General features: G+C 43.8%; 1 protein-coding gene across 3 annotated transcripts in view; it reads right to left on the reverse strand.

Moving 5' to 3' along the window:
- Positions 1-7,100: 7,100 nt before the first annotated feature.
- TMEM209 (transmembrane protein 209) overlaps positions 7,101-22,704 on the reverse strand; it is a 90,406-nt gene continuing 74,802 nt past the window's right edge. For 2 of the 3 annotated variants that reach the window (XM_056573163.1, XM_056573164.1), the window contains exons 13-14: positions 22,399-22,472; positions 7,101-7,856 (exon numbers count right to left, since the gene is read on the reverse strand). In XM_056573163.1, coding sequence (XP_056429138.1) covers positions 7,799-7,856; positions 22,399-22,472 — 132 coding nt within the window. In that variant the 3' untranslated portion in view covers positions 7,101-7,798. The remainder of the gene's footprint in view (positions 7,857-22,398; positions 22,473-22,704) is intronic. The other variant, XM_056573162.1, reaches the window with a different exon arrangement.

The following is a 22,704-nucleotide window of genomic DNA, read 5'->3' on the forward strand; positions in this document are numbered from 1 at the left end:
CACATATTTCTGAACAGCAGCAGGACCCAACAGTGCAGCACCACAAAAAAAAAAAAAAACTATAGGGATTAAACCCTAAATTGCACTCTGTCACACAATTTTGAGCAGCAGAACATTTGTGGAGCAAAAAAAAAAAAAAAAAAAAAATCAATTGGGCTGAAAAAATGAGGAGATGAGATGCTTCAGAAAGTTCAGGCAGCTTGGAGATCTGTATGAGGCAGCTGACCGCTATCTGCCCCTTCTGCTGCAATGCTCAATAACGTGAATAGGAGGTTTAGCTATCAATGATCCTTCTCAGTGTTGAACAGCAAAGCACTCTGCACTCCTGTCTTTCCCTAATGTTGATGTGACTAGCAGTTGCAGTGTAACGCTGTAGTATGAGCTATTCACACACACGCGCAGTCCGGTCCTCTCTCTCAATGCATAGATGAAATGGAGAGGCAAGATGGCCACCGATTATATAGGGGCTGTGACATCACAGGGGTCAGTGAACACTGATAGGCTACATCTCACGTGATTCAGGGTCAGCCCGCCTACCTTCATTCCCGCCGCTGTTTCCCGCCCTCCCATAATCCCCTGCCCCATGTACTCACATGTGGATCCGCCCTTTTAGGTCTAGAACGCTGTTAAATGGAGTTTAATGGATCGAAACGCGGCATTATTCACATTCGTTGCGAATCAAATTTTTCATGAAATTGTTAACAAATTCGGGTTCGTCAACTTCAATTCGCTCTTCTCTAGTTGTGATTGGCCAGATGATTCCAGCCAATCACAGCTCTCCGCGGGAAATAAGAATCAATGATATGAATAACTTCACATTGCAGAACATAGTGCAGGATAGAGGAGAAGAGCGGCCGTGCCACCCAGGGCGATATGTCTATTAATGTACAGGTACTACTACTCCCAACATGGAACAGCCTGTTCCACGCTAAGAGTAGTAGTGCTAAGAGAAAAAAAAAAGTCCATCCTTTTTCGGATCGCTGAAGTCCAAAAAAATAAAGAATGAAAACCGCCTGCAAAAACGCCAAAGTTAAAATCCACATGGCGTTTTTTCACTCAGACTTCTATGGGAAGAAAACACCAAGATTTCTGTAAAACAAACACCATACTCTGAACTTGAGGTCGTTTTTGAAAACCAGCCTCCGAGCCCAAAATAGCTGAAAAACACCAAGGATAAAAATAAAATGCCAAAATGAAAAACGTCGAGTGGATCTGGTATTCTGCAGTTTACTACTGACTTGCAGCTAACATGTGGCCGCTGCATTTTTTCACAGAAAAAACGCAGTGCAGCAAAATGGGCAGACTTTTTTTTCTTGTTTTTGGATTCTTGATGCTTAGATTTAGAGACGCACATTATTTTGTACCTAACATTTATTGCCCACACTGCTCATATCTACACTTTTCATCTTTGATATACTCACTGATTAGCAGACATCTTGTATCAAGTTATTTTAGCACCTTGTTATTTAATTTTATTTGTGCACCTTTTTTGAGGCGTTTGCGCTCTGTGCCACCTGCAGCTTTCTTGCTGTGCTGTGTGGCCAGACAGTACCCTTATGTGCAGTCTGCCTTGACCGCTGACCAGTGATTTATCACTGATTACCATTTGCATTTTTTTTTTTTTTTCTTTAGCACCTTTTTTGGGACTTTTGCAGTCTGGGCCACCAGCAGCTGCCCCATGCTGTGTGAACAGACCGAATTCCTAGTACAGCCTGCACTTTATCACTTACATTTTTTTTCTGGCTTTTTTTTATGTGGGGATCTTTGTCTGTGCCACCAGCCACTGTTTTGTATGGCTAAACCCTCCACTATGTAATTTTCCTGCTGCCACTCAGCGCAGGGCTTATAATTATTTTATCTTGGTTTATAAGTTAGCATTTTTCTAGTTCGATTTTTTGCTTAATATAATATATATATATATATATACAGCACGAGAGAGTTAGAGCAGCACGTCCCACAGCCTGATACTGGGGACCTAAACTTACGGTTGACGCCGTTGGGTGCCCCAGAGTGACTCCCCCATAATATTGGGGTGAGCACGGGCAACTGAGGTGTTGGGCCTTTATAGCCCGATGTGCGTGGCAATCATATGTGGAGCCGGGTTAGATTACAACCAAAATCATCTTCATTTATATTTTTATTCTTTTTTTCCGTTACCCTTCTTATTTCTTTATTTTTAATTTTATTTTAATACTTTTTATATCTATATTTATTTATCTATTTTTTTATTTATCTTTATTTCATTTTCATTATTACTATTATTATTTTATTATTCCTATTATTTTTTTATTTTTTTATTTATTTTTTTATTTTATTTTTATTTTTAATTTAAATTTACTTTTCTATCTTTGTATATCACTCTATATGCACTTATCTTCTGCTCATCTCTTTCTTTACATACCCTTCCTTCCGAGGAAATACTCAGGGTATTAATGTCTACACATTTTTATTCTTATCCACTTTTCACACATTTTTAATATCTATACACTTATAATGCCTATAAACTTATCTTTATCCACTATATGTACACATAGGACACTCTCTCTCCTTATCTCTCTTTTGCCCTGAGAGACCTCAACTAGATAGATTAGATTCCTCCCCTTTTCCCTTAACCACCATGGCAGTACAACGATCATTTTTCCTAATGCGCATGCCCGGACTTAGGAGCGGTCACGTGACACCCTGGTCAGCTGACACAGTGGGGCCGCGCGGCCACTCCTGGCGTCCTGCGATTACACACATCACAGCTCCGCTGTTACCTACAGCAACGGCGGTTTGCATGGAGACGAGTCGGGATCACGTGACCATTCAGCCCCCGTTCCTAATCATTAGGTACACATGTAATCTTGTTAAGACTATTTATAATGTTATATTGTTTATAACTTTACTTGCAGCCCTTGCTTATGTATATCGATCTTAAATCACTGCAGAGCACTTGTACAACATGCATATTATAGTGGTTTTAATTACCCTATATCGTAAATGTATTTTTTACACTGTATCCACACTAATTGATTTGATTGATTTGTTTGTTCATTTGCATATAAATATCTTGTTTGGTCACCATTTTGTTGCTTGACAAAGGCTGCACTGGCAGCAGAAACGTTGCTAACTTGTATTATCATGGAATAAACCACTGTTTACACTTTTGAACCTTCCGTGTGCTGCGGCATCCTTCCTTGATAGAGATATATATATATATATATATATATATATATATATATATATATATATATATATATATATATATATATTTATTTATTTATTTAGGATTTGGGTAGGTAAGGGAAAAAGTAAAAGCACCACATCATACATGCACACTTCAATAAAAGGTTTTACACACCACCCCTACACACATAAAAATAAAGAATAGCCCAATTGCCCGTAGGGTGTTTTTGGCAGAGGAGGCATACATTGGGATTGCCTCTAACACCAAAATGGTCAGTGAGTGAGATGAAAACTTTACATTCCTCCTCTTTTCCTCTCCTAAGTCATTATCCAGTGATCATGAGCTCCCTAGAAGACTGGGTCGCCACACAGCAATGCCATGCCTCCTCGTGCAACTGACACTGTCTCTCATACTTTCTCTGCTTACCAGCCAAGTATCCCTGTACCCCCCCCCCCCCCCCCCAAATATGCACAGTGCTCTCGCTTCCCCCCCCCCCCCCCCCCCCCAAAACCCTGTAGGGTTTTCAGGCAACAATTTATCAAAACATGTGCATAGGAAAAGTTGTCCAGTTGCCCATAGCAACCTATCAGATCACTTTCATTTTTCACAGGCCTTGCTAAAAGTGAAAGCAGCAAGCTGATTGGTTTGCTATGGGCAACTGGGCAAGTTTACCTCTGCACAGATTTTGGTAAATCTCCCCCTGTGCCTTTATGCTCCTTTAACTGTTGTTCTAAGCTGCTGGCAGAGCAGAACAGGTCACATTGTTAGGAAACCGTAAATATAGATGAGGGAGGTGTTTGCCTCAGCCAATCACACACTAATGAGAGCACAGCTCTCCTATACTGGGTACCAGCTTGCTTTATGGGCAATACCCAAAGTGCTATAAAATACGTTCACATTGCTGTGGCGGAAGATACGGTAAAATGGAGTTTGTTTTAATAACTATTGTAAAAAATATATATATATATTTATACTGTGCTGACGATTTTTTTAAAAAAACGACCATGTCTCTAAGGGGTTACTAGGACTCCGTAAATCAGCAACTAATTATTCGATTTTGTCTTCTTAAACGTACAGTAATATGAAAAACAAAAAAAAGGTGTCTAAAACGCGGTGTTACTTTTCTTTGTAGGTGCTGTATATTTCAAACAATGACTTAAATACTATGAGACTCAATAAAAAAAAAAAAAATAAATAACACATGCGGGCAGGGGCAGGTGGTCAGGTGCTATGCCAGCAGGTCCCACACACCCAGCCTCTGAAAGGCTGCAAATTTAGTGACACCACTGATTAAAAGTGGCAGCGGCACCAGCACCTCCTACCAATCCTCTTGCTGTTACCTGTCCTGTGTACTTCGGCAAACTCAGGTGCAGGGTCACGGCGGGTCCAACGACCCCTGACGAGTTACGTCTTACCGCTCCGCTGACTGACCTCAGGGGAGTCACTCATCAGTGCAGTGGACATCGGACCCACCATGACCCTGCACCTGCCAGAGCCCACAGGGCAGGTAACAGCAAGAAGAACAGAGGGAGGGGGAAGAGGAGGTGGGCAGGGGAATTAAATGGCATATGATGTGGGGGAGGATTACAATGAAACAGGGGAGGGTGTTAAAATGGCATGGTGGGGGGGCACTTGGGGCATTTTAGCAAGAGAGGGTGGGATTGGACACAGCGGAAGTGGAACAAACCTCGCAAAAGTGGGCAGGAATGGTCAAAAATGCAGCAGAAGCAGGATTTAAAAATTGAGATGTTTCAGTGAAGAGTACTCAGGTTAATAATCGCTTAATGACAAACCGATTTTTCAGTTTTGTGTTTTCATTTTTTCATCCTCGTCTTTTAAAATCCATAACGCTTCCAATTTTTCTTCTATAGGGCTTGTTTGCAGGACTTATTGTATTTTGTGATTACCACTCATTTTACCACAAAATGTATGATAAAGCCAAAAAATATTTGTGGAGCAAAATTGGAAAAAAAACCACCATTATGCAACTTTTAGGGGGTTACGTTTCTACGTAGTGCACTTTTCGGTAAAAATTACATCTTTATTCTGTAGGACCATACGATTACGATACCCAATTTATATAGGTTGTGTCTTATTTTGCCACTGAAAAAGTATTCTATAACTTTTTGTAAGACACTTAGCAGGCTTAAATATCTCTTCTGATCCCTATATCTTTTGTCCCCCACATACAGGGCTATATGAGGGCTCGTTTTTTGCGCTGTCATGTGTAGTTTAAAAAAGTACCAATTTTGTCTCTAATGGACTTTATGATCACTTTTTGGAATTTTTTTTAAATATGAAGTGCCCAAAAATGCGCAAAATGCGCATTTCTGGACTTTGGTATTTTATTTACGTTTGTCATTTACCATGTGGTTTAACTAACGTTATATTTTAATAATTTAGACATTTACGCACGCATCTATACCACTTATTTTTACATTTTATTTATATAATGGGAAGGGGTTATATATATATATTTTTTTTTAAATCTTCCTAACACTAATCAATGCTGGGCTATTGCAGAGTATTGATCAGTGTTCTCTGTGGTCTGTTGCTCTAGGCTGCCAAAGCAGGCCAGAGCAACACAAAGATGATCCAACGGCACAGAGGTCATTTAAGATGATTGAGGCTGCGCGATTGCCCCGCGGTGGTCCTGATCACCCATTACAAACATTCAACAACATCGAGTTGCCGGCTTTAGGTCCCGCAATCCGCTTTGATAGCGGGATCTAAACAGTTAATAGCCTTGCATCGGCAATCGCAGGCCATTAGCTGCAGCCCCTGGCTGTTCCAGCCGGGGGCCATGCGTTACGGAGCTGGATGACCCATATGTCCTGGGGAGGGAAGAGGTTAAAGCCTGTGTGCCTTTTAAATAGCCATAGCGCATCACCAGAAAAAGGGAAAAAAAACACACACACACCATGATGAGAAAAGCCTACTACACACAACTATTCATAATTCATAAAATTCCCCTTGGTCCTTCACCTGGATCCTGGGTAAAGGGTAATGTGTGCAGGAGAGAAGTGTGACGTGAATGAAAAGGGGCATGGTCTAAAATGTTATGCCATATATAATAGATGCAAAACTTAAAGAAAAACCCTGAGAACCAGATTTAATCAAAATTTGTGTGAGCTACTGTGATAAATTTGGCGCATTGTAAGTCTATGTTACAGGGGCTGTAAAGTTAGTGTAGTTCATAATAGTGTCTGTACCTGTGTGTGACGGTTTTCTCACAATTCTTATGTCATTTTCACCCCAATATTTATTTTTAACAGCATACAAAATGACTGTTGTCTCAGATTTTTCCCAGGTTGCAATGTGGCCGAGACCTGACTCACTAGTCAGCTGATGACAGGGAGCCTGTCTGCTTCAATGGGTGGGGTGGCTGATGTTTGGGAGGGAGGAAAATGGAATTTGTAGTTAAAAAAAAAGAAAAAAAGAAAACTAAAACAGGAAATACCAATTCACAAAAAGCTAGCCACAGATGGTAATCTCACAACATAGCAGTTTAGTCCCAAGACAAGCGCAGATCCTTCCTAAGCATGTCCATTACTGTCTGGCAGGTATGCTCTAAAGCCACCTTATGGTGGAGAACCCCTTTAAGTTTGCAGTCTAAAAATTTAAGGTTTGAGCAAATTCCCTCCTAGTTGGCTGTGTGATGGAGAGTAGATCTAATTGTTATTTATTTTTCTTTTTTTTTTTCAAAATAGCTCCACAAATATATGTACATCCACCAATCCATTAGGTTTAATGCATTAAAAATACCTCCTAAGTCAGCACCAACCTTTCAATTGTAGTTTAGAAAGTGAACTTTAGCCACATTTTTGTTATTTTAAACCACCTGTGAACTTTTTATCCAGGGACAATCCATAAAATGTTTTGGCTAGTCAAATCCCTACACAAAAAAAGGTTTCATACTAAAAGTCAAAATTTGAAAAGTTTATTTAATAAACAATTCCATATAAAATACCTTCACAGCTGACTGAAAGATGAATTACAAAAACACACTGTACAGCAAGTAAATTGTGAACTAATGCTCACATTTATCCTGCTTTAGTCTCAAATATTTAGTCTTTTACATGCACCACTGGAAAAATAACCAATTTACTGCAATATCCAATTTTATTTAAAATGGAATTACTCAGTACTGTATTCCAATGAAGCCCTTTCTCCAGTGATAGAGTGACTTTGAACCCTTATATAATTGAGGTCAGATTTGATTGATATCCAAAAAGGTGTCAATGTAGTTTAAAAATAAAAAAATGCTTTATTTTAGTAGGAAAAACAAAACAAAACTGGAAATCATGGTAAACTATGGGCTCCAAAACCTGGACTTTACCAATTTGAATTATACTAAAGGCAGTTTTGTATCATTTCCATGTCTCACGCAAAGGAAACATCATGGTATAAAAGGTAAAACAAATGACGTGCTACAACTTTCTATTAAGCGGTCAATCATAAGGTCTTAACAGAGTCCATATTGATATATGTGAAAGACAAGACACATGGAGGGACGGTTTGTGAGCCATAATACAATAGCAAGTAGCAAGTTACAACATATAGCGGTCTTTATTTTAGCCATGTTAAGCCATGTTTATAAATTTATATGAAACTTTCACAATTCCATCATCATAGGTCACCAAAAATCCATAATATATTCACACCAGATAAACCAAGATTGACTCGCCTAGAAATGAAAAATAAAACAAGATATGGTTACAAAATATTATATCATGTATTACATTTTACATTGTGAAAGACAATATATATATATATATATATATATATATATATATATATATATATATATATATATATATATATATATATATTTAATGGGAATCTGCTGCACTATTCACACTACCGAATTTTCACAGACGTTTCGCTGTAAAAATTCCGGACCGAAGTCTGAACACGTTCAATCTTTCAGCGGCATTGCTGTTCATGAAGATGGTGCACTTCTGAGTGATCCTAGCCCTAGTGATCCTGACGCTCGCAACAGAAGGATTCTTGGTCCGAAATATCTGTGACCAGAGATTCCGTAGTGTAAAGGAGCCCTTAAAGCTAAATTTACCTTCTGAAGGATCAATGGAAAATGTGAACAATTTACTGTACAGCATTAGGCTGCATACACATGCAGCATCTAAGCCCACTGGCCTTGTGGTCAAATTGACATACAAAAGATTGTTTAAATGCAGTCACTTATTACAGAGTGCAGACCAGAAGCAAAGTTTAAATATTCTGCTAGCAAAAGTCCCCAATTTATAACTTTGTGGGTGGTTTTACACTAAATTTTCCTGAATTTATTTCCTTTTTTTTTTAAATACCATGGACAATGTATTTTTCAGCAAGACATGCTGTGTCCAGATGTAAGCTGGGAGTCAATAACAAAATATATAGACCTCCTTTGGTTTAGGGACAAAAAAAAAAAAATAATTTATGAAGACCTTTTTTGTTCTGGTGACCGGTGGGGCAGATTAAAACCTTTGACATGTTCCTGTGACAGACACACTAAACACTTAGGGACTTTTTTTTGTCATTCTCTGCACCAGTGCGGAAAATCAAAATGGCACAAGTTGCACAAATGCCAATTTGCACAAAAATAAAAACACACAATTGTGACACTCTGCATTGGTACAGGGAAAATTTTTTTTTTTTAAGGCAACGAAGAACACTATGCGCAAAGTACATAGGATATAAAAATCTATTCAATTGCAAAAAAAAAATCTTTGAGAGGGAATGAAAAAAAAATGTATAAACACACTAAAATCTGTTTGCATGTGCACCTGCACACCCTTAAAAGGGGTTCTTCCAAGAGAAGAAAAAAAAAAAAAAAAGTTTTCAAATTAACTGGTGCCAGTAATGACAGATTTGAAAATTACTTTGATTTAAAAATCTTAATCCTTCCAGTATTTATCAGCTGCTGTTATGATCCACAGGAAGTTCTTTTCTTCTTGAATTTCCTTTCTGCCTGACCACAGTGCTCTCTGCTGACACGTCTGTCCATTTTAGGAACTGTCCAGCGCAGGATAGGTTTTCTATGGTGATTTGCTCCTACACACTGGACAGTTCCTAAAATGGACAGAGGTGTCAGCAGAGAGCACTGTGGTCAGGGAGTAAGGAAATTCAAAAAGAAAAGAACTTCCTGTGGATCATACAGCAGCTGATAATTACTGGAAGGATTAAGATGTTTTAACATAAGTAATTTTCAAATGCCCAGGGGGGTCATTAGACCCCCCCCCCCCCATGTCAGCAATCGGCGCAAATCGCATGTGAATTCACACTTGCGATTTGCGCCGATTCCGGGTCATTACGGGTCTATGGTGACCCGGAATAGAAGGGGGATCGCGGTTGTCTAAGACAAGTACGATCCCCCTGAAGTGATAGGAGTGAGGTGGCCACCCCTCCTATCCCTGCTATTGGTGGTGTCGTTTTCCCCGTCCTGCCCACCCACAATAGGCGGGGCAGGACGGGGAAAACGACGGGGACCGAACGCCGAAGGTCCACTTACCCCTCCGGAGGCTGCGGGCGACGAAGATCGGCGCGGGCGGCAGAAGAAGACTGCTCCCTGGATCCTACGGAGGCCGGCAAGTTGCCCAGCAACATCTGGATGGCTACAGTCTGAGACTAACCCTCCAGATGTTGCAAAACTACAACTCCCAGCATACCCAGACAGCCGTTTGCTGTTTGGGCATGCTGGAATATGTAGTTTTGCAACAGCTGGAGGGCTGCAGTTTGAGACCACTATATAGTGGTCTCTAAACTGTATCCCTCCATATCTTGCAAAACTACAACTCCTAGCATGCTCAAACAGCTCTTTGCTGTCTGGGCATGCTGGGATTTTAGTTTTGAAACATCTGGAGGGTCACAGTTTGGAAATCACTGTGCAGTGGTCTATAAACTGTAGCCCTCCAGATGTTGCAAAACTGCAAATCCCAGCATGCTCAAACAGCAAACAGCTGTCTCACCATGCTGGGAGTTGTAGTTGCGTAACCTCCAGCTGTTGCATAACTACATCTCCCAGCATGCCCTTCGGCGATTACTACATGCTGGGAGTTGTAGTTTTGCAACAGATGGAGGCACGCTGGTTGGAAAATACTGAGTTAGGGTAACAGAACCTAACTGAAGGTTTTACAACCAGTGTGCCTCCAGCTGTTGCAAAAGTACAACTCTCAGCATGCACTGTCAGTACATGCTGGGAGTTGTGGTTTTGAAACAGCTGGAGGTTTCTCCCCCCATGTGAACGTACAGGGTACATTCACACGGGCAGGTTTACAGTAAGTTTCCTGCTTCAAGTTTGGTCTGCGGCAAATTTTTCGCCGCAGCTCAAACTCCTAGCGGGAAACTCACTGTAACACGCCAGTGCAAATGTACCCTAAAAACACTACACTACACTACCACATAATAAAGAGTAAAACGCTACATATACACCCCGTTACACTGTCCCCCCTCTCAATAAAATATGAGTGCGCACCATGTACATTTGAGGCCTAAATTGGCGATTTGCACAGGGGTGGCTGATTTTACAGTGGTTCTGACAAACGCAAAACCATAAATACCCACATGTGACCCCATTTTGGAAACTACACCCCCCACGGAACATAAGGGGTAGTGAGCCTGAACACCCCACAGGTGTTCATTACATTTGGATGGGAAAATGAAAATATATATATATATATATGTTTTCACTAAAATGCTGGTGTTACCCTAAATTTTTCATTTTTCCAAGGGAAAATAGGAAAAAAAGCCCCCCAAAACTTGTAACCCCATTTCCTCTGAGTAAGAAAATACCCCATATGTGGATGTAAAGTGCTCGGCATGCGCACTACAATGCTCAGAAGAGAAGGAGCGCCATTGGGATTTTGAAGAGAAAATGTGTCTGCAATTGAAGGCCACATGAGTTTACAAAGCCCCCATAGTGCCAGAACAATGGACCCCCACCCCCCCACATGTGACCCCATTTTGGAAACTACACCCCTCGTGTAATGTAATAAGGGGTACAGTGAGCATTTATGCCCCACGTGTCTGACAGATATTTGGAACAGTGGTCCGTGAAAATGAAATATTGTATTTTTCATTTGCACAGTCCACTGTTCCAAACATCTGTCAAACGCCAGTGGGGTGTAAATACTCACTGCACCCCTTATTAAATTCTGTGAGGGGTGTAGTCTCCAAAATGGGGTCACATGTGGGGGTCCACTGTTCTGGCACCACAGGGGGCTTTGTAAACACACATGGCCCCTGACTACCATTCCAAACAAATTCTCTTTCCAAAAGTTTAATGGCGCTCCTCCTCTTCTGAGCATTGTATTTCGCCCGCAGAGCATTTTACGTCCTAACATGGGGTATTTCCATACTCAGAAGAGATGGGGCTACAAATTTTGGGGGGCATTCTCTCCCATAACCTTTTGTAAAAATGGTAAATTTGGGTAAGAAACTACACTTTAGTGAAAACATTTATCTTCATTTACACATCCGATTTTAACGAAAAGTCGTCAAACACGTGCGTGGTGTTAAGGCTCACTGGACCCCTTGTTACGTGCCTTGAGGGGTGTAGTTTCCAAAATGGTATGCCACGTGGGGTTTTCTGCCGTTCTGGCACCATAGGGGCTTCCTAAATGTGACATGCCCCCCAAAAACCATTTCAAAATTCACTCTCCAAAATCCCATTGTTGCTCCTTCCCTTCTGAGCCCGCCGAACACTTGACATACAGATATGAGGTATTTCCTTACTCGAGAGAAATTGGGTTACAAATTTTTGGAGGCTTTTTCTCCTATTATCACTATTACCAAAATTCAAAAACTGGGTCTACAAGAACATGCTAGTGTAAAAAAATTTAGATTTAGAATTTTCTCCTTCACTTTGATGCTATTCCTGTGAAACACCTAAAGGGTTAACAAACTTACTGAATGTCATTTTGGATACTTTGAGGGGTGCAGTTTTTATAATTGGGTCATTTGTGGGGTATTTCTAATAGGAAGGCCCTTCAAATCCACTTCAAACCTGAACTGGTCCCTGAAAAATTCCGATTTTGAAAATTTTGTGAAAAATTGGAAAATTGCTGCTGAACTTTGAAGCCCTCTGATGTCTTCCAAAAGTAAAAACATGTCAACTTTATGATGCAAATATAAAGTAGACATTGTATTTGTGAATCAATACATAATTTGGAATGTCTATTTTCCTTACAAGCAGAGAGCTTCAAAGTTAGAAAAATGCTAAATTTTCAAATTTTTCATCAAATTTTGGAATTTTTCACCAAGAAACGATGCAATTATCGACAAAAATTTACCACTACCATAAAGTAGAATATGTCACGAAAAAACAATCCCGGAATCAAATTTATAAGTAAAAGCATCCCAGAGTTATTAATGCTTAAAGTGACAGTGGTCAGATTTGCAAAAAATGCTCCCGTCCTTAGGGTTATAATGGGCTCCGTCCCCAAGGGGTTAAATGGGCACTCATTAAAACTCATTTTTGCTGTTGCCCTCCTTATGGTAAATAAAAAAGATTTCTAATATACTTCGGTTAAAAAAAATTACGTTTTCTATGTTTTATTTGTGCTTAAAAAAAGCTCAAGAGCACATTTTCCCCCATATTATACACAGACTTAGGACCGAAGCCCAAACACAGGAAGTGAGTGCAACCAACAGCATATGGCAGTTAAAGGGGTACTCCGGTGAAAACCTTTTTTCTTTTAAATCAACTGGTGCCAGAAAGTTAAACATATTTGTAAATTACTTCTATTAAAAAATCTTAATCCTTCCAGTACTTATTAGATGCTGAATGCTACAGAGGAAATTCCTTTCTTTTTGGAACACTGATGACATCATGAGCACAGTGCTCTCTGAGGACATCTCTGTCCATTTTGGCAACCGTGCATAGCAGTTGTATGCTAAGGGCAGCATGGTGGGTTAATGCTTAGCACTGCTGCCATGCAGTGCTGGGGCCTTGAGTTCAAATCCCACTATGGACAACAAAGACTTATTATTATAATAACGTCAGCAAAGAGCACTGTGCTCGTGATGTCATCAGAGAGCATTCCAAAAAGAAAAGAATTTCCTCTGTAGTATTCAGCAGCTAATAAGTACAGGAAAGATTAAGATTTTTTAATAGAAGTAATTTACAAATATGTTTAACTTTCTGGCACCAGTTGATTTAAAAGAAAAAAGGTTTTCACCGGTGTACCCCTTTAAGTGTGAGAGGAGCTATGATTAGATGAGGCTGGACCCCCCCCCCCCCCTCAGCACTCCAGGCTGCAGTTTCGGGGTTTGGACCTCGGTCCTAAGTCTGTGTATAAGATGATGGGGGGGGGGGGAATGTGCTCTTGAGCTTTAAGCACAAGTAAAACATAGAAAACGTCATTATTTTTTTAAAACAAAGTATATTAGAAATATTTTTTATTTACCATAAGGAGTGCAATAGCAAAAATTAATTTTAATGAGTTACCCTTTAAACTAATACTGTAAGAAAAAGAAAAAAGGTACCTTAATCTATTAGCATTGTAAATCTAGACATGGCAATATTTGTCCACTATTCCTTGCAATAGCACCCCAAATCTGTTAGCCCTCTTCAGATCACCCCACAGATGTTCAAATGAATTAAGATCTAGGCTATGCCACAACATTAATCTTCTGGTGAAGCAATCGTTTTGTGGATTGTGCTTTGAGTCATTCTTATGCTGAAAAGTAAACAACATCTTCATCTTCAGCCTTCTCACTGATGCCTGAAGGTTCTGTGCCCAAATTACCTCGTATTTGGAACTGTTCAATATTCCCTCAAGCCTGATCAAGACTCCGGTTACAGCTGAAGAAAAACACATTTGTGCTTTTTCTGTGCTAATTTTTTGCTGTTTAGGTAGGTTTGGGTGGGATGCCTCTCCCCTGGCAACAACATTGCTCAAAAAAATAAAGGGAACACTAAGATAACACTTCGTAGATCTGAATGAATAAACTAATACTTTCGTCTTTACATAGTTAAATGTACTGACAAAATCACACAAATTATCAATGGAAATCAAATTTATCAACCCACGGAGGTCTGGATATGGAGTCACGCTCAAAATCAAAGGGGAAAACCCCACTACAGGCTGATCCAACTTTGACGTAATGTCCTTAAAACAAGTCTAAATGGGAGCGTGGCCTGGACGCTGAGCCGAACGGATGCATGCTGAACTAGCTCCGCTCTGAACCGTGTTGTTTAGCATCCTGTTTTCATCCTGGACCTCAGAACTTTGCCTCAGAGACTTCGGAACCGCAGTGGATCGGTGGGGTCCATCATGCCAGCTAATAAGAGCGGTGTGGCGGCAGCCGCGAAGTTGCAGGGTTTCGCGCGCGGCCAAGACCAAGATGGCACCGGGCCTTCTTCCTCCGCTCCTGCTGAGCCGGTCGCTGACTCCCGCCCGGAGACTCCCTCTACGCTGGCCGCTGCCCCGGGGGAGATGACCCTAAGCGAGGTGTCTGCGCAACTTCTGGCTGCCATTACCATGTGCAAAACTTCCCTGACGAGTATGCTGGAGGAGGTGAAGATTGATATTGGCCTAATCAGGCAGGACCTGCACAACCTCCGAGACAGGGTGAGACAGGCTGAAGCTCGTATCTCCTCAGTCGAGGACTCGGTGGCGCCCCTACCTGCAGCGATTTCAGACCTTGAGCGCACTGCGTCGCAATGGAAAGAGAAGGCAGACGATCTGGAGAATCGGCTGCGGAGGAACAACCTCCGAATTGTTGGCCTGCCGGAGCACTCTGAGGGACAGGACCCCGGCTCCTTTGTTGAAAAATGGCTGCGTGAGCTGTTGCCTGATGCTCCGTTCACTACCACCTTCGCGGTGGAGAGGGCACACCGGGTCCCGACTCGCCCCCTGCCGCCAGGGGCCCCGCCGAGGCCGCTTCTAGCCAGAATGCTGAACTGCAACGACCGGGACATCGCCTTACGACTGCTCCGTCGCCTGCCGGAGCTCACCTTCAATGGGTCTCCGGTGTCGATATTCCCTGACTTCTCCCAGGACCTGCAGAAGAAGCGTGCCACCTTCCAAGCAGTGAAGCGGAAGCTGAGGGACATGGCGATACCCTATTCTATGGTGTACCCAGCCCGACTGAGGGTCGTGGACGGTGAGAGGGCCATCTTCTTCATTACCCCGCAGGAGGCTGACGAGTGGGCCTCAAGGAGGCGCAATGTGAGGCGCTGAGGTCCTGAACGCCATCTGGGCCCTGCTGTTTATTGCACTGTCTGGAGCTCCCGGACTGCCGGTGAACTGTGAGTACTGCTGTCTACAGTGACTTGCTTTTGGGCCCCCTGGTGTACCCCTGTACCCATCTCCCGGTCCCCTCATGGCCTACTCCCCCTTGAGCATATACACTCTGGGAAGCACCCAACTGCCACCTTCACCCGTGGACTTTTACTCTCCGTACCTGCATACCCCACCTGGATACCCCACCCGACCTTGCTGTCTTACCCCCCCCCCCGTGGACTGCCCCTCAGTGACTGTATGCTCCCTCTCATGCCGGACCCATGCAGACCCCTTCCTCATGCTGCCCTGTGCCCAACGGACCCTGCATCCTCTCTGTACCGTTTATCCCTTTCCCCTATGCTGGACTTCCCCGCAGGGGACCTGGTAATGCACTGGTGAATGCTGCCATACACCCGTGACTGCAACAGTTCTGATGACCCGCTACCACACTGCTGACGGGACTTGAAGCCCGGTTGCTACCTCGGGACTGCATGTTACTCTGAACTGCTCATACTCGCTACACTGTGCGGCATATTGCCCGGATTATGGCCCACCCGTATTTCCCCTTGTTTATGTACCCTAGTTAATTGATGGTACTGCTGTTTGTCCCTGGTGGCAGATTGTGAGGTCTCGTTTCCCTGCGACCTTGATTTACACGGTTCCCCCCGTATTATACATCTTCTCTGGGCCTTAGGCTATTGGCCTTTTGCATGTTGCATCTGTTTATGACCCTCTTGTTTTGTCTTTGTCTAGTGTTTTGTGTCTGTTTCGTTTTGTGTACGTCCCGGTCGGGCTGCCTGCCCTTTTTCCCTCTTCCCTGCGCTCCTTCTCTGTGGTTTCCCTGCTCCTCCACTCCCTTCTGTCGCCCCCCTACTTGCCCCCTCTTCTACTTTCACGTCGTGTACTCGTTTTACCCCTGTTCCTCTTCTCTCACCATTCCTTTCATTTCAGCTTCACTCTCTCCACATGGCGAATGTTAGGTATCTTTCGTGGAATGTGAGGGGTCTTGGCTGTCCTCGTAAGCGATCTCTGGTGTATGCCACTATACGTAAGTACCAACCAACTGTGGTTTGTTTGCAGGAGACGCACTTAATTGCCCCTAACACTCGGTGGTTGTCTAGGCCCTGGGTGCAATGGACGCTACACTCTTGCCACACCTCGCATTCCAGGGGAGTCTCTTTTATGATACACAAATCCCTGAGATGGGAGGCGAGGCACACTCGGGTTGACTCTGAGGGCAGGTTTGTTTTCATTTTTTCACTTATTGACAATTCCCCCTATGTCCTCTTGGGTATTTATGTGCCCTGGAGGTTCTCCACCAAGCTGCAGTTTTCGCTGCCTCTTTTCCAGGGGCTAGAGTTCTCTGCATGGGTGACTTCAATAATGTGTTGGACCCGGCTTTGGATAGGAGAGGGGTTGGCATTGTTCCTTCCTCTTCCCTGACTCCGCTAAACGCCCTGGTTCAGGAACTAGGTTGGAGGGACACTTTTCGACATTTGCATCCCCATGCCCGCGTATATTCTTGTCAGGCCGCTAGCGGCAATTCCCTTTCGCGCATAGATATGATGTTGGGTAACCCACTTGTACTCCCTATGGTCCAGGCTGTGGCGTATGTTACTAGGGGGGTCTCCGATCACTCCCCTCTCCTACTGACCCTACAGACCCCTGGCCCTTCTAATATCCGAAGCTGGAAACTAAATCCTTATTGGCTGTCCTTATTTGGCCCTCATGATGGTATACCTGTACAACTATCCATGTTCTTTGTAGATCATAATGGGGTTGACGACCTCATTTTAGTATGGGAAACCACTAAAGCATTCCTACGGGGGTGTTTACAATCGGCCATATCTTATATTAAAAGGGAGGCGATGAGGGAGGAGTCTGAGCTGGGGGACCGTTGTGCTGACCTGGAGAGGACTTACATCACTGACCCGACCGATGACAATAAAACTGTATGGCTGCATGCGGGGCGACAGTACCTACATTGTTTGCAGGAGAAAGCGGCTCGTAAGCTTTTTTTTACCCAACAGAAGGCCTTTGAGATGGGAAATCAGTCCAGTAGATTACTAGCCCACCTTATACACCAGAACGCCCAGTCTCCGACGGTACTACAGGTCCGTTCGGTGGATGGGACTGTATTGACCACTACTTCCCAGATATCTGACAGATTTGTCTCCTTCTACTCTGATTTATACACCTCAGGCCACATACTCCTCACGGGAACTGTCTGACTACCTGGATGACATCACATTCCCTCGACTGTCCGCTGTCAGTGCCTCCTCTCTGGAGTCGGAGCTGACTATAGAAGAACTGGAGGATGCCTTGGGTGCCCTGGCGAGAGGTAAGTCGCCGGACCCCGATGGCATTCCAGTGGAAGTTTACCAGCAATACAAGGAGCAGCTGGCTCCGGTGTTGCTGGCCATGTATAACTGTGCGTTTGCCTCTGACGTGCTACCTGAGTCCTTTTATGATGCTACTATAGTGGTCATTTTGAAGCCGGATAAGGACCCTCTGGAATGTTCTTCGTATAGGCCCATTTCCCTCCTCAATTTAGATTATAAGTTGCTCGCTAAAATACTCTCCCTCCGGCTGAATCGAGTTATTTTGGAAATCATTCATGCAGATCAATCAGGCTTTATGCCTGGGAGGTCCACATCTGATAACATCAGGAGGGTCCAGACACTCACCCAAATAGGTGCTACTGGGGGGAGGGATTGGGCGCTGGCTTCTTTAGACACGGCTAAGGCTTTTGACTCCGTTGAGTGGTCCTTCCTGCTGGAAACTCTTCGGAGATTTGGATTCGGACCTAACTTTATAAAATGGATTTCCCTTTTATATAGATCCCCAAGGGCGCGTATGTCCATCAACGGTGCTCTTTCTCCTTATTTTTCCCTGGGCAGGGGCACGCGACAGGGGTGCCCTATCTCTCCCCTATTTGCTATTGCTATTGAACCTTTGGCCCTCCGGATCCGTCAGCATCCGGGATACGCTGGTATAAGCATTGGCTCGAGGGAGGATAGGGTAGGCCTGTATGCTGACGACATGATCTTATTCATGTCTGATCCTGCGTGCACTCTGGCTTTGGGGATTGGCCTTATTGACAACTTTGGGGTTTACTCAGGTCTTAGGATCAATTGGAGCAAGTCGGTGTATATGCCCATCAGAGATTCTCCGGTAGGGAATTGTTTACATGGCCTACGGGTTGTAGATCAGTTCAAATATTTAGGCATCATTATCAATAGGCGGTTTGGGGAGGATCATCAGACGAACATTCTACCTCTTCTGTCCTATGTCCGTGCCAAATTCCGGACCTGGGCTGCCCTGCCCCTTTCTGTTGCGGGCCGCATTAATCTCATCAAAATGGTGGTCCTCCCCAAGTGTCTTTATCTGTTAGAGCATGCGTCAGCCATAGTACCAGTCTCCTTGTTTAGGCAGCTGCATTCTCTCTTTCCCCCGTTTATTTGGGGCTCTAATAGATCCAAGCTGAAACTGACCACATTGCAGCGACCTAGAACTCAGGGAGGTATGTCACTACCCGATCTACAGCTATACTACATGGCTGGCCAGCTCAGGTATCTTAGACACTGGGTTTCCTTGCAGCCCCTCCCCAATAGTGAGCATCACCTTGCCCACAGTCTACACCTCTCTCACCTGTGGCCCGTCTTGGAGGGTAGGGTTGGTCTGGGGGGCCCTTGGCTTCCTTTGCATAGACTGGCCCTGAAACTCTGGACCTATGCTAAACGTTTATTTGCCTTTACGGACAACCTGTTGGACAGACAACTGTGGCATGATCCTACGTTGCCGCACTTCTCTGACCAACTGGATCCGCACTTTTGGAGGTCCTATGGTGTGATCTCCGTTGGTGATGTCTATGATGGTAGTGCCTTTAGGGACTTCCAGTACTTTATTGACGTTAAATCTGTCCCCAGACGATCATTTTACCGATACCTCCAGCTCAGACACGCCTTCCAAGTACAATTCCCTGGGTCTAGTGCTCCATTCTCTCACTTCCCGGTTATTGGGGTGTTCACCACTCAGGGGCCCCGGGGACTTATATCGGCTCTATATACTGCCCTTTTGAATGCTAAGATGGGGGGGGAGCCGCTGTCGGTCGAGGCGCGCTGGAGGAGCTGTGTAGCTGACATGACTGATGAGGAGTGGGATGATGCCCTCTCCTCACATCTGTACGTCTCACCTTCTATCAACAACAGACTGATTCAGCTGTACATGTTCCACCAGTCGTACCTCACCCCGATACGCTTGACTAAAATGGGTAGGCGCCCAGACTCATCTTGCCACCGTTGTGGACATCCTGACTCTGACTTTATGCACATGATGTGGTCCTGCCATTATATAGCATCATTCTGGTCCGAGGTGATACAGTTTCTTACTTCCTTAACTCGACGACCGGTGCCGATGCTCCCGAGGCACTGCCTTTTGGGTCTTTTTGATGAGGAACTGTGGTCGCCAACTGAGATCATCTTCCTCAGGGAGGTTCTCTTCCTTGCACGCAAGGCCATAGCATTGCGTTGGATGGACTCTAGGACTCCCACGGTTGCTGGTTGGAAGGCCCTCGTGAACACCTCAGTGAACTATGAATATCTGGTTTACAAACATCGTAAGAACCCTGCCAAGTTCTATAAAATATGGGCGTCCTGGTGTGCCTCCCCCCATGCTCAATACATGGTATCCAGGTTCTTGGCAGCAAGAGACCTCATTCTATCACAGTCTTCTTCTCCGGCTACTTGATTTCTCTTTTCTCGTCTGACCTAGGCTGATATTCCCCCCCTTCTTTGTTTCTCTTTCTCCTTTCCCCCTTACTTTCTCTTCCCCCCCCCCCCTTTTTTTTTCTCTCTTTTCTCTCTCTCCTTCTCATCTCCCTCTTCCTCTTCCCCCTTCCTCCCTGACCTGGACGGATTTGTGTGATGTTTTTGCGTTTGTAGTGTCTCGTCTTTGTGTTTGTCTTTGTTTCCCTTTCCATAGTTCTTGAGTTCCCACCAAACGGTGGTTGGTTTTAATGTTTTCTGTGTTTTAGTTGATTCATTGCTGATGTGACTGCTCGTGTCATGCTGATGAATGATCATCCTTTTTCCGGCACGGTGTCGGATGATACCTGTATTTCTCACCGCCAGCTTTTGATACTTTTCATATGTATTTATTGTGTTGAGCACTTACATTGCAATAAAAACAGTTTTAAAAAAAAACAAGTCTAAATGAGGCTCAGTAGTGTGTGTGGCCTCCACGTGCCCGTATGACCTCCCTCTAATGCCTGGGCATGCTCCTGATGAGGTGGTGGATGGTCTCCTGAGGGATGTCCTCCCAGACCTGGACTAAAGCAACTCCTGGACAGTCTGTGGTGGATGGAGCGAGACATGATGTCCCAGATGTGCTCAGTGTGAACCTGCTTTTGCCAATGGCAAATTTGTCAATCTTTGTGTTCTCTGGCAAATGCCAAACGTCCTGCAGTGTGCTGGGATGTAAGCACAACCCCCACCTGTGGATGTTAGGCCCTCATAAAGTCTGTTTCTGATCGTTTGAATGGACACAGGCACATTTGTAGCCTGCTGGAGGTAATTTTACAGGGCTCTGGCAGTGCTCCTCTTTGCACAAAGGCGGAGACAGAGGTCCTGCTGCTGGGTTGTTGCCCTTCTACAGCCTCCTCCACATCTCCTGGTGTACTGGCCTGTTTCTTGGTAGCGCCTCCATGCTCTGGACACTACGCTGAGAGACACAGTAAACCTTCTTGCCACAGCTCACATTGATGTGCTGGACGAGCTGCACTACCTGAGCCTCTTGTGTGGGTTATCGACTACGTCTCATGCTACCACTAGAGTGAAAGCACCGCCAGTATTCAAAAGTGACCAAAACAGACAGGAAGCATAGGAACTGAGAAGTGGCCTGTGGTCACCACCTGAAGAACCACTCCTTTATTGGAGGTGTCTTGCCAATTGCCTATAATTTCCACCTGTTGTCTGTTCCATTGATTAGTGTTGCTTCCTGAATTGACAGTGCGATTTCACAGAAGTGTGATTGACTTTGAGTTACATTGTGTTTAAGTGTTCCCTTATATTTTTTTTGAGCAGTGTATTTTTGGAGGGATGTAGTCTCCCGTTCATTTTATGCATTCAATGAATTCAATAAATTTCTGAACAAGTGGGAGACTTGTGGGGCACAACATTGTACATTTAGATGAAATTAAAGGGAAACCAACAGGCTGTTCACCTGCAATAAACCCAATATACAGGGTTATAGTGCAGGTGAACAGCATAAAAAAAAAGTTGTCACTTACTGCAATCCTTGGTGTCTTATCAGAGTTAGGCCTGTTTATTCATGCGTACTGGAGGCAGGTAGCCAGCTTGCTGACCTTTCCTGCCTCCTCAATATTTACGATCCAACCCGCTCCCAGGATGAATGTGCAAATTTCACACCTGCCGGCTCTTGAGTGATCTGCTTTCTGAGCAGAAAGCAGGTGCTGCTGCCTCTTTAACGTCTTAGTGACGCGAGAGAATACATTTGCATATTCATTACAGGGTGGACCATGCAGTGAATGGCAGAGAAGAATAGCGAGCTGGCTCCCCTGCCTCCATTGATGGATAATTGGGCATAACTGATACTACACCAATTAAGTGATAACTGTTTTTAATGACGCTTATCCGCACTATAAGCCAGTATAGTGGGTTTAGTGAGGGTGAACAGCGTGTCAGTTTCCCATCAATCTATTGTGGGCATATGCTTAGGCCATTCTGAGAGGTCATATGCAATCCCTTTAACACCATGAACTGATCAAAACTTCATCCTACACTGGGTTGATCATATCTGCTCCCTATTTGTAACTATGCCAGTTGAAAATGTATTGGAGATGCTTTCACATTTTGGATAACTGGACTAATGAAGGGACCCGAGAGGTGAAAGATTGCAATCTATATCTTCTCAGTTAAAGGTTTCATCTTTACTCCACTTATCTCATATTTCAAAGGCTGACAGTACCAACTCAACACTTACCCAAGCATTCCAGATTCTTTAGTCTTTATTATGTACAGAAACATTAGCAGTGTATGGAACAAGTTGTTTCTTCCCTTGAAATATATAAAAAATATACATATATTAGAAATTATACAAAAATATTAGAATATAGAAAATATGCACTGGTCACTGCTGTGTGGTGCTTTCAGGTCCAGGGACTTTATGCCATAGGCCCGTTCACCCGAACAGTGGCTGAAGCAGGACATCTCTGCTGCCGCTGATTGGCTGACCAGGCCTGTGACAACACGTCTCCTTACCAAGAAAAGCCGCAGAACAGCGACCAGA

This window comes from Hyla sarda, chromosome 4, assembly GCF_029499605.1.
Source record: "Hyla sarda isolate aHylSar1 chromosome 4, aHylSar1.hap1, whole genome shotgun sequence".
NCBI lineage: Eukaryota > Metazoa > Chordata > Amphibia > Anura > Hylidae > Hyla > Hyla sarda.